At 30.0% G+C, this 16,573-nt stretch overlaps 2 protein-coding genes across 2 annotated transcripts; one reads left to right on the top strand and one right to left on the bottom strand.

Moving 5' to 3' along the window:
- Positions 1–493: 493 nt before the first annotated feature.
- LOC107923302 (protein DETOXIFICATION 49) lies at positions 494–2,240 on the bottom strand. Its single transcript, XM_016853507.2, has one exon. The coding sequence runs from the start codon at positions 2,176–2,178 to the stop codon at positions 577–579; it is 1,602 nt and encodes a 533-aa protein (XP_016708996.1). The 5' UTR covers positions 2,179–2,240; the 3' UTR covers positions 494–576.
- Positions 2,241–13,030: 10,790 nt separating this feature from the next.
- LOC107923000 (ethylene-responsive transcription factor ERF027-like) lies at positions 13,031–14,095 on the top strand. The gene has a single exon (NM_001327214.2). It carries the CDS (start codon positions 13,102–13,104, stop codon positions 13,780–13,782), a length of 681 nt encoding a protein of 226 aa, NP_001314143.2. The 5' UTR covers positions 13,031–13,101; the 3' UTR covers positions 13,783–14,095.
- The last annotated feature ends 2,478 nt before the right edge of the window (positions 14,096–16,573 follow it).

Below are 16,573 nucleotides of genomic sequence, written 5' to 3'. Positions count from 1 at the left end.
AGTTTGAACTTGACTCAATGACTAAGCTTAAGGTTAATAATATATATTAGGGATAATAACGTGATATTAAAATATGAAAAATTCGATAAGGCTCGCAAGCCGGTTAAATCAAGTATTACTAAGCTTAAATTCAGTTCAATATTGAATCTAATTCAAATTTTTTCGAGTATAACACAAATAACTTGTGAGTACTAATGTTTCATTTATACCCTCTAGGATAAACTGCACTCAATGTCACTAAATTATTTATAAATTTATGTTTGATAACTCAATTTCAAAATAAAAACTTTCAAATAGTTTCATGATCATTTTGTAATATTTTAAAATTAAATGATTAAAATATAAATTTACTAATAATTTAATGACCTTAGATGTAGTTTATACAAAATGATATGGACATTTTTTTTTGAGATAATGGTTTTATAATATTCATATAGTTAATGATTTTTTATTTTTATTTTTGTATTCAATTGAATTAAAAAAGAAAACAAACTTTGAATAACTCCTTTTGTTCCCTCCCTTTACGTTCTTAAGATATACAGTACAGGTGACAAAAAGGGGGATAAAAATGGTTAATTAAACGAGGCAATAATGATTTGAATCACTTAATAATGAAATAGATTCCTCCTTGAATTCTGCTTTGTCACTGTCATCGACAACCAGTACTGTTCCGGTCAGTTGTTTAGCCTTTGCAGCTTCCAAATCCCAATCTGTTCTAACCAAGACCACCATCATGGTCAACACACATGAGCCTTGTGCAGCCAATAGTCCGAGCCATAGTCCCTTGAAATCAAACCCAGAAAAGAAAGCTAGCCATATTGCAACCGGCATGCCAACAAAGTAGAAGCAACCGAGGTTTATGTTGGCTCCTACTTTGGGTCTGGCAGTGCCTCGTAACACACCACAGCCTGTGGTTTGTGGGCAGTTCCCGAGCTCGCATAAACCGATTATCGGCAAAACGAGGGAGGTTAATGCTATGATCTCTTTATCGGCGGAGAACATAGTAGCCCATATTTTCCTAACTGTTACGGTAAATACAAGTGCTGAAAACCCCAACATGAAGCCGCAATGAAGGCCTACAAAGGCGGCGAGTTTAGCTCTTTTGGGTTGGTTAGCACCGAGTTCGTTCCCTACCCTTGTTGATACACTGAAGCTTAGTGAAGATGGGAATATGTAGATCAAGGCTGTTGTTTGAATCAAAATGCCCATTGAAGCAACGGTGGCTTTGGGGTTTAACAACAACCCACATAGAAGGATCATGATCTCGTACCACCACCATTCAAGGCAGACTGAAATGCAGCTTGGAATGGCTAAATTCAATAGGGATTTCCATTCTTTAAAGCACTCCATTGAAAACCCTCCCCATGTCTTTTTATGAACTTTGAAGTAAAGGATATAGATTATCAATGAGGCTACAAGGTTGAAGTTGGTCCATACACCACTAAGAGCAACACCTTTGGTTCCTAATTTGAGATGGTATACGAGAATGTAATTGACTGGTACGTGGAGAAGAATTGATAAAATGGCACAACATGTTAGAGGTAAAGTTATGGATTGGGTTCTTAGATAGATTCTCAATGGGTGTAAAAGGGATTGAGCTAAGAGATCAAGGATGGAGTAAATAAGATATGATTGTGCTTCAATGGCTATAGCTTCATCTTGGCCACAAAGTGTGAGTATTTTCTTCATGTTTATCCATAGAAGAGAAATGGGTAAAGAGGTAACTAAAAGCAATAGCACCGTTCTTTGCAACGTGATGCCAAGAAGGGTATACTTTCGAGCACCAAAAGCTTGTCCACAAATGGATTCCATTCCCATGGCAAGGCCCGAAAGGATAGAGTAACCGGTGATATTGGCAAAGCCAATGGCAAGCGAACCACCGGCTAAAGCAAGTTCACCGAGTTGACCGAGGAAGAGCATGGAAATCAACGAGCGCGAATATAACACGAGCCCCGTTAGTATCATGGGAAGAGCTATCTTAGCTATGGAAATGGCTTCCTCGGTTGCAAGAGACACGGAAGGCATGGCCCTTTCAAGCTTTTCGTCTTGGTTCCATATTGGGCTTTTAGGGGTAAACGATGGGTACATGTTGGACCCTTCGTTGGCTTTACTAGGGAGAAGGTAAGGCACGTTTGGATTGCAAGTGCAAGTGTCATTAGAGGATGTAAATTGACACATCTCTTTTTTTATTTGTATTAGAAACGAGAATAGAGAGTTTTGGGAGGTGGAATTGAAGAAAGTGGGGGATTACAAGGGTTTTTATAGTGGGTTTTGATGGGGAGGGGGGATGACTCTTATCAACTTCACACGCATTTTACTAGGCCATAAGACTAACCCACTTTTCTTTTTTGTAAGCTTCTATACGTCGTCTTGTGCCAATGCAAAGGGGCCAAAAAAAAAGAAATATAAAATGATTCGAGATTAAAGGACTTTAACCCAAATTTTCAATTAGCATTTGAAATCTAATGAGTCAAAAGTGTTATCGTGGGATGTCTTTGGGGTCAAACTTTAACACACGAATTCAGTGATGAAAAGGTCCAAAAAATCAAGCCTACGAAGACTGTCGATTGAAATTATGTACACTTGCCGTAGGAGGTAACAAACTTGTACCAATTTTATTTCTAAGATCATTGGTACTTCCTTTAACCCTTTCTAAATAAGGAAAAGGAAGCATTTAGTTCAGTTTTGTTGTTGCTTTTGTTGGTAACTTGAAACCCCATTTGGGATTGTTGTGTCTCAAGTGTCTGTTGATTTACAAAAGTCAAGTAAACCTTTGGTTAAATTCTATTGTTAGCCCTATACAATGCAAAAATTATGGATTTAGTTAATGTACTTTAATTCGATCAATTTTTAGTCATTGTATTTTTCAAATTGGTTAATTTTAGTTTATTTACTTTTTGAATTTTGAAATTTAGTGAGTAATGTGGAAATAACAACCTGACGTGGTATTACACATATGATAATATATTTTCTGCATCAGATTTTGAAAATAATAAAATTTAACTTAATGAATTTAATATCGTTTGGGAATGATTGAAATTTTAAAACTTGAAATGTACAGGGACTAAAAATGACCAAATTAAAGTATATAGATTAAATCCACAACTTTCATAAAGTAAGGAGACTAGTGATAGAATTTAACCTAAAACTTTCTGGAGTTTTGATTGAAATGAAGACCATGGAACATTGTTTGGTGGTTAAACAATGATGGTTCTATAGATGAGTGGGTTTGGTCTATAAGAGCTATATATGGTTTGCTATGTATGTTCATTTTAGGCTCCCTCCCAAATATGGCATGAGTCCTAAGCCCATCGTTTTGGCTGCTCCTTTTGCGGCCTTCAATGTAATTTTTCTCTTCTTTTTTCTCATTATGTGTTTTTGAATTATCCCCAAACTTGATAATATTTTTCAATTTGGTTCTTACTTTTTTTTAGTTCTTTTAGGACCTGGCAACTTTTCCCAATTTGATTATTGAACTTGAATTCCATTAAGGAGTAAGGATGTGGCACTCTGAGATTTTGTGACATCATCACCTAAAAGTTAAAAAAAACAATATATCAAATCTAAAAAATGCAAGAAAAAATTATTAAGATTATTAAAAATAATAAAGAAATTATAAAATTATTAATTTTAAAAAAAAATCAGATGTTAATGTGCTAGTGCCACACCATCATTCATTCGCGAAAACCAAGTTCAGGGAGCAAATTGAGAAAAATATCAAATTTTGAGATGAATGTGGACCAAAATAAGTTAGGGACTAAAGTGAAAAAAATTACCGAATTCAAAAACTAAATGTTATTTTATCCTCTCTTTTTTAACCAATATTAGCACTACAATTTGAGGAGGGGATATCATTGTAAAGGTTTGAACTATGAATAGAACTTCAAATATTTGCTACTTTTCATTGTTGATGAAAAAAACTTTGTGTTTAAACACAAATTAGGAAATTCAGTGGTGAATCTTGTCATCGAATTAAGAAAATCCAATAGTGGATCTCACCATTAAGGTTTGAGGAATTCAAGTAAAATATCGAAAACAAATTTGAGGCTTGATTAAAAACGTTAAAACTAAAAACCTTTAAGGGATTTAATGAGAGTTTAAAAAAAAATTAAAGGACCCAAATAAAAAGTTCAAAAAAAAATGAGGAACTCAATGAAAATTCCTCAAGATTTGGACACAAAAAGTAAAGGTAGAGAGAGGGAGTAAACGCCCCTAGTGATTGAAAAACGTGTGGAAATTTATAGAAATGGAAAGATCGAAAACTATATAAATGTTTAAAGTTTGATAAATGATACCTTACTTGATTATCCAGAAATAAAAGAAGTTTGAGTTCCCATTTATTTGATACCTTTAGACTGAGTCCAAGGCATTAAAATAACCAACTTTTTTTAATTGGAGTCCCACCACCATTTTTCGGAGGACTCTAATTCTGTGGCTAGGGGGTCTTCCACCTTTCGGTGGATTCCTTGGAAGCTTTTGTTGCACTTAATAATTATACAATTACTTCTATTATCAAGTATTTCGATTCTTATAAGAAAAGTATACAAAAGATCATTCATTTAAAGTTGATTGACTATTAACACGTTTTATAAATTCTCGATTTGAAGTTTTGTATTCAAACACTGTTATTTAAAGTTCAAATGCTCAAAGAGAGACAAGTTCAATAAAATAGGCTAGGTAGACTTAGTAGTAGGATTCTTACACCACAAGTGCCCTATATGTTGTAAAGAATGGGTTTAATCGCAGGTGTTTGATCAGTTTGACAACGTGTAACAATAATTAAATAAATAGTTACAAAATTATAGAATTGGTTCAATTGTCAATTGTTTATCCTAATTTTATAGTTTTTACCAATTCCGAGCGGTTTGTTTAGACTAGGGACAAAGCTAGAATATAGAATATTGTTTTATTCTTGGGACCATGGTCATTGTCTACCCCTGATTCAAAGGTCGGTTCATCCCCCAATTCCAAAGCGATATATTGGCTGATCAATTAAACCGATCCAATCAATCGATTCAGTCTAGTTCAAGTAATACTAGTAACCATGCACACCTATATACTTCATCTTCTCCGGCATCCACTGTATTGTTTCTTCAAATATTCAAGCTCCTAAAATAATCAAGAGCTATCATGGAAAACAATATCATATGTGTTGAGGGATTAAACGACCCTAACTAGACAACAATTTATATACTTCTTTCAAATGAGTTAAAAATCTGTGGAAAGATCCCTAAAGAAAAATCATATTAGAAGTGAAAATAAGCATGCATGTAGGGGTGTTAATTATTTAATTTTTAATTGAATTAATAGACCTATTTAAAAAAACCAGCACCGTTAAAACTCAATAACCTTGACTTTAGAAAAAAATAATAATAAAGCTTCAGTTATAAAAAGACCAGATATGATTGTGATGGGAAATCAATCCAAACGAAACGGCTGCCCTAATTTACAATGATAGAGAAGCAGTCAATAATCCAACACCATTTTTGTTTTGAACAAGTCTTCAATACGACTTTGAACAATAATATGGAAGACAATTTATTAGCACGCATGCACAAAAAAAAAATGAATTCTTTCTCCTTACAAAGAATAATAAGGTGGCCATAATCCCATCTTCTTCATAAGGTGGCTTACCCACTGATTAAGACCATGCATGCAAACTGGTCGGGTCTTCTTGTAGGTGTTTTGTCTGTATGTTGAAGAAAAGCATCCATTTTTTTCTTCACAAAAAAAGCTATGATATGGAAGAAAGTTGGTCATATATTAACTTCACCTAATTGAATTATAAAGATGGCTATTTTTTTTCAAGGTGAAGAAAAGTATCTAATAATATGCATCAGCTACCAACTTACAGTATCTGCATTGTAAAACGTCGGTTTAAAATAGTTGGAGGTCGGGCATGAAGTTTCAATCACTGTATGAGCCCAACATAGCTATAGACGGGGTCCTAATAATCACACCCATTGCCCATTGCTGAAGTTATAGTAAGGCCCCCGTTTTTAGAAAAAGCCTAGCCTAAAGCTCATAATGACCTCCCTAATATCAAACATTAGTATGAAATCAAAACTCGAGCAGTAAGCCCATTAGTTGGTGTTAGTTATTTGTGTTTAAGTTTAGGGTTTAATCCGTGAATTTACTTGCTGTGGGTATAGGGTTTTAGGGTTTAAATTTAAATTTTTATCAAAAAAACATATATATTAAATCTAAACCTATCATCTTCAAAATATAACATTATCAACGTATTCATATTTTATGAATAGTTGATGGATATGCTTCGAAAAATGGATATAAAATTTTAGATTCCATTTGTTACATAAACTATGAATCTATAGGAATTTTAAATTTTCTGTAAAAATTTCTATTTATATTATTATTCAGATCCGTGATTGAATTGGTATTGCTAGTTAATCAAACTCCAATTGAGCTAATATTATAAGTCAATTGAGCACAAATTCTATTGAAAAATGACTAAAAAATATTATTTTTACAAAGTAAATTATATTACTATGAGAGAATGTTTTTATCTTTTAAATTTTCTTATATATAAAAATACAAAAATAAGTTACATTATTATTATAAGAGCTTTTTTTTTAAAGAGTTTTTATATAGAAAATAAAATTCTATGAATGAAAAAGTTTAAACCTATGACACCATACGTTTACACAATGTAGTGGATATTGGTGTTAAGTGTCGTGGATCTAATTAAATTTTTTAAAAAATTAAAAGTTTTAGTTAAAATTTTCAATTTTTTAGAGGGCCTAATAGGAATTTTTAAAAATTTTGAGAGTTTAATTAAACATTTTCAAAAAAAAAATTAAGAGGCTGAATGAGAAATTACAAAATTTTGGGGCATATATAAAACTTTTATAAATTTTAAAGCGCCTAACAACAATTTCTTAAATTTTGGGAGCCGAAGGTGTATATAAAATCTTGAGTTATGTGTATATGTTGGAAGATTATTTGGAGATTAAAATAAATAGTTGTTCTAAGTGTGTTTATGGATCAGGTTAGGTCTAGCCTAGACGTATTTTTTTATTTTTTATATTTTATTAAATTTATGTTTAAAATTAGGTTCAGACTAATTTGATCTATCCAATCCAAATAATCTGAAAATTTTAAACATAATCCAAGGTCAAAATGGGCCGAGCCAAGTTAGCCACTTGGCCCATGCAAACCTAATTGTCCTCGTTGTTAATTATATAGCTAACTAAAACATCTTAATTAAATTCTCAAAATATATTAATATCTCATCTATTAGCTTAAGTACTAAATATTTGCTCAAATATGATATATATATATGGATCTATAAACACGTATCCATATTATGCGAACAACTTAAATTTAATTCGTTAAAAAAAAAGATTCCCAAATATTATTGACATTATTTATATGATAATTACATATTATATAAAATAATTTTAACACCTCATTTTGTATGGTATTCAAAATGAGGAGATGAATAAGTGTGAAGATGGACATATTTTATGGGAATGGGGTCCTTAGATTTTAATGGAGACCATTAAGGATTGATGAGTCATTTTCAAGAAAAAGGAAACTATTGGTTTGGTGGGTCGATTTTGATAGTATTGTACACATCTCTTTATTATATATGTGCGGCTCTTTCAATTCTTCTGGTTCTCTTTTTCCTTTCTTTTCGCCATCTATGAATTCTTTGCTAAGACGATGAGACATTTTCTTGGGTTTTTAAATTCCATTAAATTCCTATGAATACTAATTTTGAATAGTTTTAATCTTTATTTTATTAAAATATTAATCGATAAATATTAGATGTAATGATAAAATAAATTGAAGTACTGATGAGAGAATTTAAGTTCAAACTTTGAAGTCAATTATATCTTTATTTAGTTGGTATCGATACTATTATAGCAAGTTCAGGAGGACGTATGTTTGGGCATACTTAAGTTTATTTTTTTGAAATTATTGAATATTTATTATTAAAAGTGAGAATTGTACAAAAAAAAGTTCAAACATTGGAAACAATGTTTTTAAGAGTGGCAATAAAGAATCTCAAAAGGATTAAATTCGGTTGACGGTTAGAATTTTAAATATAGACAACCTAACATATTTTTTCAATGTTAATATTATAGTGTTATATATTATTATAGATTTAATTTTACGTGATATAATTTACATAATATATAAATAAAATAAAATAAAACAATATATTATAATAATAAAAAAGACTTGGGTTAGGCTAGGCTTGGGGCATTGAGTGTTAGCATTTAAGTTCAACCCATCTTTTAAACAAACTCAACTTTCTTTCACAAACCCATATTTCACATCTAATATCTTGATTTAAACCCTCTCAAATATCATGTCGAGCTTTTAGCTTAGACAAGTAATCCAGTCCTTAAATAGGTCTAGGCCATTGAAACTTTAAAATCTCAATTTTGGGTCTCATTTTATAAAATTCATATACGAGTTCTTAGTCCGGATTTATTCTGGTCTAAGTCTCATCATATGTTTATCCCCCCTTCATCTTGATGTACTTGGATAATAAATCTATTTATTTGTGCATTGTAATGATTGATTCTGATTATAATTATACATATACATCAATTTTGAACTGATTTGAAAACTATTTTTTCAACTAAAAGTTAATTTAAGTGAAAGTTTTCATATTTAATTATTTGGGGTAAATCTTAAAATTATACTTGAATTTTAGTTTAATGTGTATTTTTATACATGAACTTTGATTTTGTGTAATTTTATACATTCAATTTTGGTTTGAATCAATTCTTACAAATTATTAACACAATTATTACTATAACTTTATTTTATGTTTATATATTTATTTCTTCGAATGTATATAATTGAATTAAAATTAAAATTTATGTATAATTTTAAGAAAGTTAGAGATATAATGGAAGAGAAAAATAAGGGGATTTTCAATATTTAAGTAATTGAGTTTAATTAAAAAGATTGAACAAAAACATAATGGTTGTGTTATAGGTTAGGTTAAGAGATATATAAATATAATTGGACCACCCTTTTTCATTTTCTGTTTATAGGACCAATCTTATCAATATAATTGATCTGTCAAAACTGCAGAGTTTTAACCTAAAGTTATTATAGCACCAAGATTTATCGAGAGCTGCATTATTTTCGTCGGAAATTGCCTTTATTGTTATTTATATGTATCTATTAAATGTGGGATGACCGACAATGTAATATTTTAAGTCGTAAAATTGGTATTCCTTGTATAATATTTTATTTTATATCCATATAATTAAATAATGTATAGCAATCAATATATTTTGAATAAATTTAAATTATATATTAATTAATTTTATTAAATTTGAGCTGGCTGGATTTTATCTAACAAAGAAAACTATTTTATTGAAAATACATTATGTTAATTAATTTTAATTATTTAATATATAAGTTTTGAAATATTTGACAAAAAAAATTAAAACAAAATGAATATCTTGCTATTTTTAATTATTAAAATCGACTATTGATATGATTTTATGAAACGATCTTTTTTTTTTTTTTAGCAAATTTTATGAAACGATCTTGTTGTTTAATGTATGGGATGGTTTTTTTTTCCTTATTTATTTTGTATTTGTTAAATGATGAGTTTTATTTGTAAAAGTTTATTGACGAGCATTTTATATTTATTTAATCTCATTCATTTGATATTTGTAAATAGTTTTCATATACATAAATTAATCTATGTTATTATTTAAGTTCCTGATTAAGTTGGTGTTACAAGTCAACCCGATACTAACTAAGTTAGGGATACTGTGAAAATGTTATTCGTAATTAAAATAAATTATATTATTCAATGATATGGGAATTTGAACTCGTGTTATTTACATTTTAATTCTATTTTGCATACTATATTATTTCTATAAATTATATATCTATATTGATAATGTTATTGACTGAGTTGTTGGTATCACAAGTCAACTCAGACACTAATAAAGATTAATGACAATACTGTAATAAACCACTGTAATACATTTAGGCCTCGTTTGGTTATTGGTGTAATGATATAAGGAAAAAGTTTATTTATTACTTATGTATTACAATAGTTAAACATGAAATAAAAAATAGTTAGTACAAATTAAAACTTGAAACTCTCGTAAAGAATAAGACATTTTCAATATAAGCAAAAATATTACCAATTGAAATAGTTTATTTCTAACGTATATATTACTAAAACTTGTGTAAAAAGTAATACTCATACCAGACACAGCATTAGTATTTTTAACAGGGGAGAAGCCAGGGGGGCTGGCATGGGCCCGACCCCCCTAAAATATAAAATTGCATTTTAAGTCCTTAAATTTTTTTAAAAATTTTAAATTAGTAAAGATAAAATTGCACTTTGGCCTCATAAAATTATAAAAAATTGATTTAATCATTTACAAATTATAAATATATAAACCATAAAAAATTAAAAGTTCATCCAGCTCCCCCTAAAAAATTTTTCTGACTTCGCCCCTAATTTTTAATATGACTTATTTACATGTTTAAATTCCATTTTACTCACAAATTAATCTATTTTTTCATTTTAATATCCTACTTATTTCATATATTATTATTAATTAATTTCAAATCATACGTATATTGTATTTAAACAGAGCTTTATGTTAAGAGCACATAGTTTCTAAACACATACACACACGTATGATAGAATTTTTCATATTTTTTGAAAATAATTAATTTTAAAATATTAATATATATGAAAGGTACGTAAAAACATAGTAATATTTGTAGGTAGCAGCGACAGTAGAAATACAAGTATTCATGGTAACTACCTTTATTAGAGCAAAGTTTGAGTCTTGTATCGCCACTTCCTCCTCAAATCTGTGAGGAAAAAACAAACAAATGTGTGATAAATGTCTACTTTTTACTATTAATAAGGAGAAAATTAAGAGGTAGGGGACCAATCATCCTTCATTAAACCCTAGGGTGGGTCAATGGCACTAAGTAGTAGTTCAGAAGTTTTAATTCAAATGAAAATGGCGGAGGTCGACGTCATAATTTTCTTACACCAAATGACACTTCCCCAACATAGTAAAAATTTATATAAGATTCAAATGGAGAAATTTTTATTTATTTTGTATAAAAACATAAAAATGCCAAAATAAATTATGGGTCAAAAGAATTGATGATATTGGAGGGCACATGTGATTAGTGAAATGTATGATTACTTAATTAATTTGTATCAGTAATAAAAATATTAATTAAGCAATTTTGAGGGATGTTGAGATTAATTTAGATGGAGTGTAAGGAGCAATTTTATCAATCAAGGCTTTCAATTAGAGTCAAATGGATGTTGAGATTAATTTCACTCAAGCTGAAAACAAAATTGATGATATTGTACAATGCAATGCTGAGATTAACTTCAATAAATTATGTTTGAATAATAAAAATAGTAGTAGTTTTGTAAGAATAAATATCAATAGAATGAATCATATCATTAATTACTTGAACTATCATATAATAATTAAAAAATAAACTATTCGGACTATTATTAAAAATATTAGGTGACTCCAATTTCGCTCTGATAAGATATATGACATATCTTCAGAGAAGTTAATCATGGTGCACGTAATATGACCAGAATAGTACAAGATAGGAGGAATGGTTTATGCTTGATTGAAGAATCTCCTTTCCCACAGATGGTTTAGGTTTTTTATTTACTTTATTTATTTCTCTTTAACAAACTATATATTTATTTATTTATTCTATTATTATATAATTAATAATATTATTGTGTGTACTTATTTTATTTTTTTATAACATAATTATTAATATTTATGTTTGATTATTTTATATCTAAACTACAAGCAATCATTTTATTTATGGTTTTTATGTTTATTATTTGTAAATAATTTTTTTATTTATAAACATATTCATTATATGTTCGTATATATGTTTATTTTCATGAATAAATTAATTTAATTTAAATGAGCGAACACGAACTCAAATAATTTATTAACAACAACAATAACTCAATTTTTTTTAAAATTGCCATAATAGCATTATTAACCTTCAATAGTTATTTATTTTATCAATATATTTAGTCTTAATTTTTTAAAAATGTAACCCTCAACAGTTATACATTTTTTAATTTGGTCTTGTTTTTGCAATTTTTTTTTGTGACATTGAGAATTAATTCTAAAAGAATGAGAAGAGATGAAAATTATTATCTTGTAGTTTTGAACGCTTCTATTTTTAGTATATTTTTTATCAAATTTAGTTGATAAATTTATTTTTTTAGCTTTTTAAGTGAAAGAGTAAAAAAAAAATAAGACTTCAAAATACACAAAATTACACAATGTGTAAATGTTGAGGGTCAATTTTTTAGAATTAAGATTAAGTTCACATAATGTATAAATATCGAAGTTTAAAGTTGACACCGTTAATGAATTAGTAACAAAAAAAAATTAAATAATAGAGTAACTAAAGAACACCTCGAAATCCAAACGAATACATACAATATAAATAGACACTAACTATTTATAGTTGGGTTAACAATTATTTAGTAACTATTAATACAATTTTATCTAAAATTCTATAAGAATTGAAGACGTGGAAAATGGTTGTTATATATTTTCTATTATATGGATTAAAATAGAGATGAATGAAAAAGAAGGGATATGAATCCCATATAATAACCTGATAGTAAAGGGTGTTTAAAAATTTAAGTGTGGACCGAATTTGAGTCGTATTAATCACATTAATTTTTTGAGGTTTTGTAATTAAAAAAGTAAAAAAGAAAAAGGAATATTAGTAGAATTGAAAAAGGGGAACATAGAAGGACAGGGCGTAGACCGTAAGACAAAACAGTTAATTTACAGCTAATCCGTTTTTTTAATTGTCGAGCCCCTATTTGTCCAATACGTGTGCGCTGTTTTAGCCCCTCTCTCTCATTCTTACTTCTCCCTTCAATTCATAACCATCACATCATCAGTCATCTTCAAAGAAAAAGAAAAAAAAAGGTTCCGCGATTTCCCCACGCGGCCACGCCCTTTCCCCCGTCCTCTTCATTTTTTTTACCATATAAATCCAATCCAATCCCCAACCCATTACTCATGATTCAAATTTCTGCCATATTACACACAAACAATGTCTGAATCTGATCCTTCTTCAACCAATGTGCCCCCGAAAGACCAGCCACCACCACCAACTGTTCCAATCCCTGACGCTCCTCCGCAAGAGCAGTCGCCGAAACCATCATCCACTCCATTGGTCTCATCGAAAGAAGGCGTAAGTGGGAATCCCACATCGAGAAAGTTGTCGGCGGTTTATCGGGGAGTAAGAAGCAGGAGTGGGAAATGGGTGTCGGAAATACGTGAGCCGCGTAAAACGACGCGTATATGGCTAGGGACATACCCTACACCTGAAATGGCAGCCACCGCGTATGACGTGGCTGCTCTTGCCCTAAAAGGTCCCGACGCGGAACTGAACTTTCCGGATATGGTTCATTCGTATCCGAAAGTGGGTTCTACATCGGCAACTGATATTCGTGCCGCCGCTGCTAGTGCCGCCGCTTCTAGACTACTACCCAAGTCTGTTACCAATACTGGGTCCTTATCAAAAAACGAGGACACCACATCGACTACTGCTATGGAGATTACCTGTTCAGGTCAAGAATTTATCGACGAGGAAGAGCTTTTAAACTTTCCCAATTTGATGGTGGATATGGCAGGGGGAATGCTAGTTAGCCCTCCAAACTGGATAAACTCACCACCTTCTGATGATTCACCAGATAATTCAGATGTAGATACACTATGGACTTACACTTAAAATAGAAAAATTCACTGTAAAAGTGATGAATGAGAGAGAGTATAAAGTACAATGAAATGTAGAAGAAGAAGCATGGTTTGAAAACTAGGGTCTAGATGCTACTGATGATTCAGTAATATGAAATGCAGAAGGTACTGTCATTTGTCCTTTTTTTTCCCTCTGTCCCTTCTGGTTTTTATCTCTTTTAGGGGTTGTTCCATTGCTGGAAAAACATATGAACAAATCAGAAGCCAATATAAGAAGAATCTGAGTGGTTTTACATATCTGTTGCAATGTTGATGCTATTATAAAGCTTGGGTTTTCTTTTGTTTTTCTAATTATACATAGTGTTTCACTTCCCTGTTGCATCTATCTCTACTAAAAGATTGAACAAATTAATTTTTTTAAGTAAAATTAAAGTGTAATAAGTGATCATAACGTCTTTTGCCAGTTTTTCACTCAAAATCCCAATGGTGGACAACGACGACTCATAATTTTTTTCTGTTGATACAACAGGTTCTATTCCTCAGAATTAGAGTTTTTCACCTTTTTTTTTTCTCTGGTATTATTTTCCTTACCTTATTGCCTATGAAAAAAAGCCTATTTCTAAGCTAAAAGTCATTTGGGGGGGGGGTCTCACAGACTTTTCTGTATGATGGTTGGTACCACCACCAATTCTCTTTCCTTTTTATAGTATTATTTTCAATCACCATATATAATCCATAGGCCATAGCAAAAAGATACTAAACTGGGATAATTCATATCCTTACTATCACTGAGATGCACGGATTTTGATACTCGAAGCGACACAACTTTCTTTCGTTAAAGTGGAAACCTTTTATATATATATATTATATTTGCTTTATCCTGTTAACGGCATAAACTGTTTTTTTAAAACAGGTTTTGTTTACTTGTGTGTTGTATTTGTTCCCACTTAAACCACCATGTCTGGTTTTTGTTGGTAAAAATAATACTGCAGACAGGGCTGCAGCATTAGTACAAGTAAAAAAAGAAATATGTGAGTTAATTACGCGATAGCATTGATTTAAAAATGTTGAAATATATCAAATTCTTATGTCCACAAATTTAATGTTTGGGACATCAACAATTATATTTACCTTTAAAAAATTTTATTGGGATTTAGAACATTGCAGGTTAGGGTTTTTTCCCATCAGTTGATTCTAATGCGATGTTAGTTTCATGGTAATACTTAGGTTCTGAGAAATTTCAAATCTTAACCTCAAGTCTTTGAATTTTTTCTGATTTATTTTAATTGTAGGTAGCAATTATTTATTTATTTTAATGTTTGTATTTATTGTTTCTAGCTAGATGAAATTGGTGACATAGTTGTAATTAAAAAAAAATTCAAAATCCACCTTATCACCAAAACAACATCCTTTACGTATCTATTTGAAAAAAAAAACATTATATTAGGGTTTGGAAGATATCAAATTTTGGGTATTAAAAAGATGTTAAGCTAAATAGTTTTTTTATTTTTTTTAATTAGAATCTCTGGTATATTGGTCAAGCAAGAGTGTTTACCATATTTCCAAGATTATGAGATCAACCCATAAGCCATATTTATATGGTAATTTAAATGAGTACGTATTATTTATGTTACTCATAAAAAAGAATATATTTAAGAATTCCTTTTATGTACATCGTTAATGAGAAATTTTAAAAAAAAAAACAAGATTAAGATAATGACAAGTGCCTGTATTTTAATTTTAAACATATATTGAAAGAATACATGTTATCTCTCTATCTTTTTATCTCATAGAGAAGATCACTAAGCTGATTTGAGGCTTTCCTTGCCTTTTCCTAATTGTTTTCATTCATTTTCTTCATCATTCTTTTTGTTATAATAACTAATCAGCAACAGCTCTTCTAAAGTTAAAAGACTCTTTTTTGTACTCTCTCGGGTAATGGTCTGAGAGGCAGGATTTCGTAGCCATTCCAGAGTGGAGTGGAGTGGTGAGAACCTATTTTTACATGATATGGTGACATTCACCTTTAATTCCAAATTTGGAGCTTTGGATCTTTGGTTGATGAGTTTTGTTTTGATTGTTGCTTGACATTTTAGACCGATATTGTAGTTATTTTTTCTTAACCACCATTTAATATAACTCTTAGAACATCATAACTTACGAGTTAAAGTGAAAATTAATTGCCCAAGTTATTTAATTTATAAAATTAAATCTATGTATTTTAAATTAGTGATTATCGAATTTAAACCGGAATTGAAATCAAAAAAAGAACTCACATAATATTAACAATTTCCTTATTATATCAATCTATTGTTATAAATGATCAAATAACTAAGACTTTATTCATCATTATCATGCATATATGGAGAATGATAACATATTTAGAGATTAAAAAGGCAAAATTTGTGGCGAAAGTCAAGGAAAGAAGTCTCCATCCCGAAAGATAAAGAGAGATTTTGTGACGCTTTTAGGGAAGGTATTTTCTTGCATGGGATCACATGGGTAGTCTCGTTTGCAGTTTGAATTTAACTTATTTTCACCATATTATCATTATTTCATCATTGGGTCCCAATCCAGCAAGTCTCATCCTCGATTTGCAAAACAAAGATATCAGACAATCATCAATTCAAAAATTTTAGGGATAAATAACTTGTTGGGTCTCAACTTTATAACTATTTTTATATTAGGGTCTGAATTTTTAATCAATATCAATTTTGAATTTGGTAATTCTTTTTATATTAAGGTTTGAAATATTTTTATTCAAGTAAGGTCCTGAACTTGATAATTGTTCATTATTGAGATTTAAATTATATTTTTGTCTAAAT

This window comes from Gossypium hirsutum, chromosome A11 (assembly GCF_007990345.1).
Source record: "Gossypium hirsutum isolate 1008001.06 chromosome A11, Gossypium_hirsutum_v2.1, whole genome shotgun sequence".
Classification (NCBI taxonomy): domain Eukaryota; kingdom Viridiplantae; phylum Streptophyta; class Magnoliopsida; order Malvales; family Malvaceae; genus Gossypium; species Gossypium hirsutum.
This window is presented reverse-complemented; position numbering and strand designations above follow the sequence as displayed.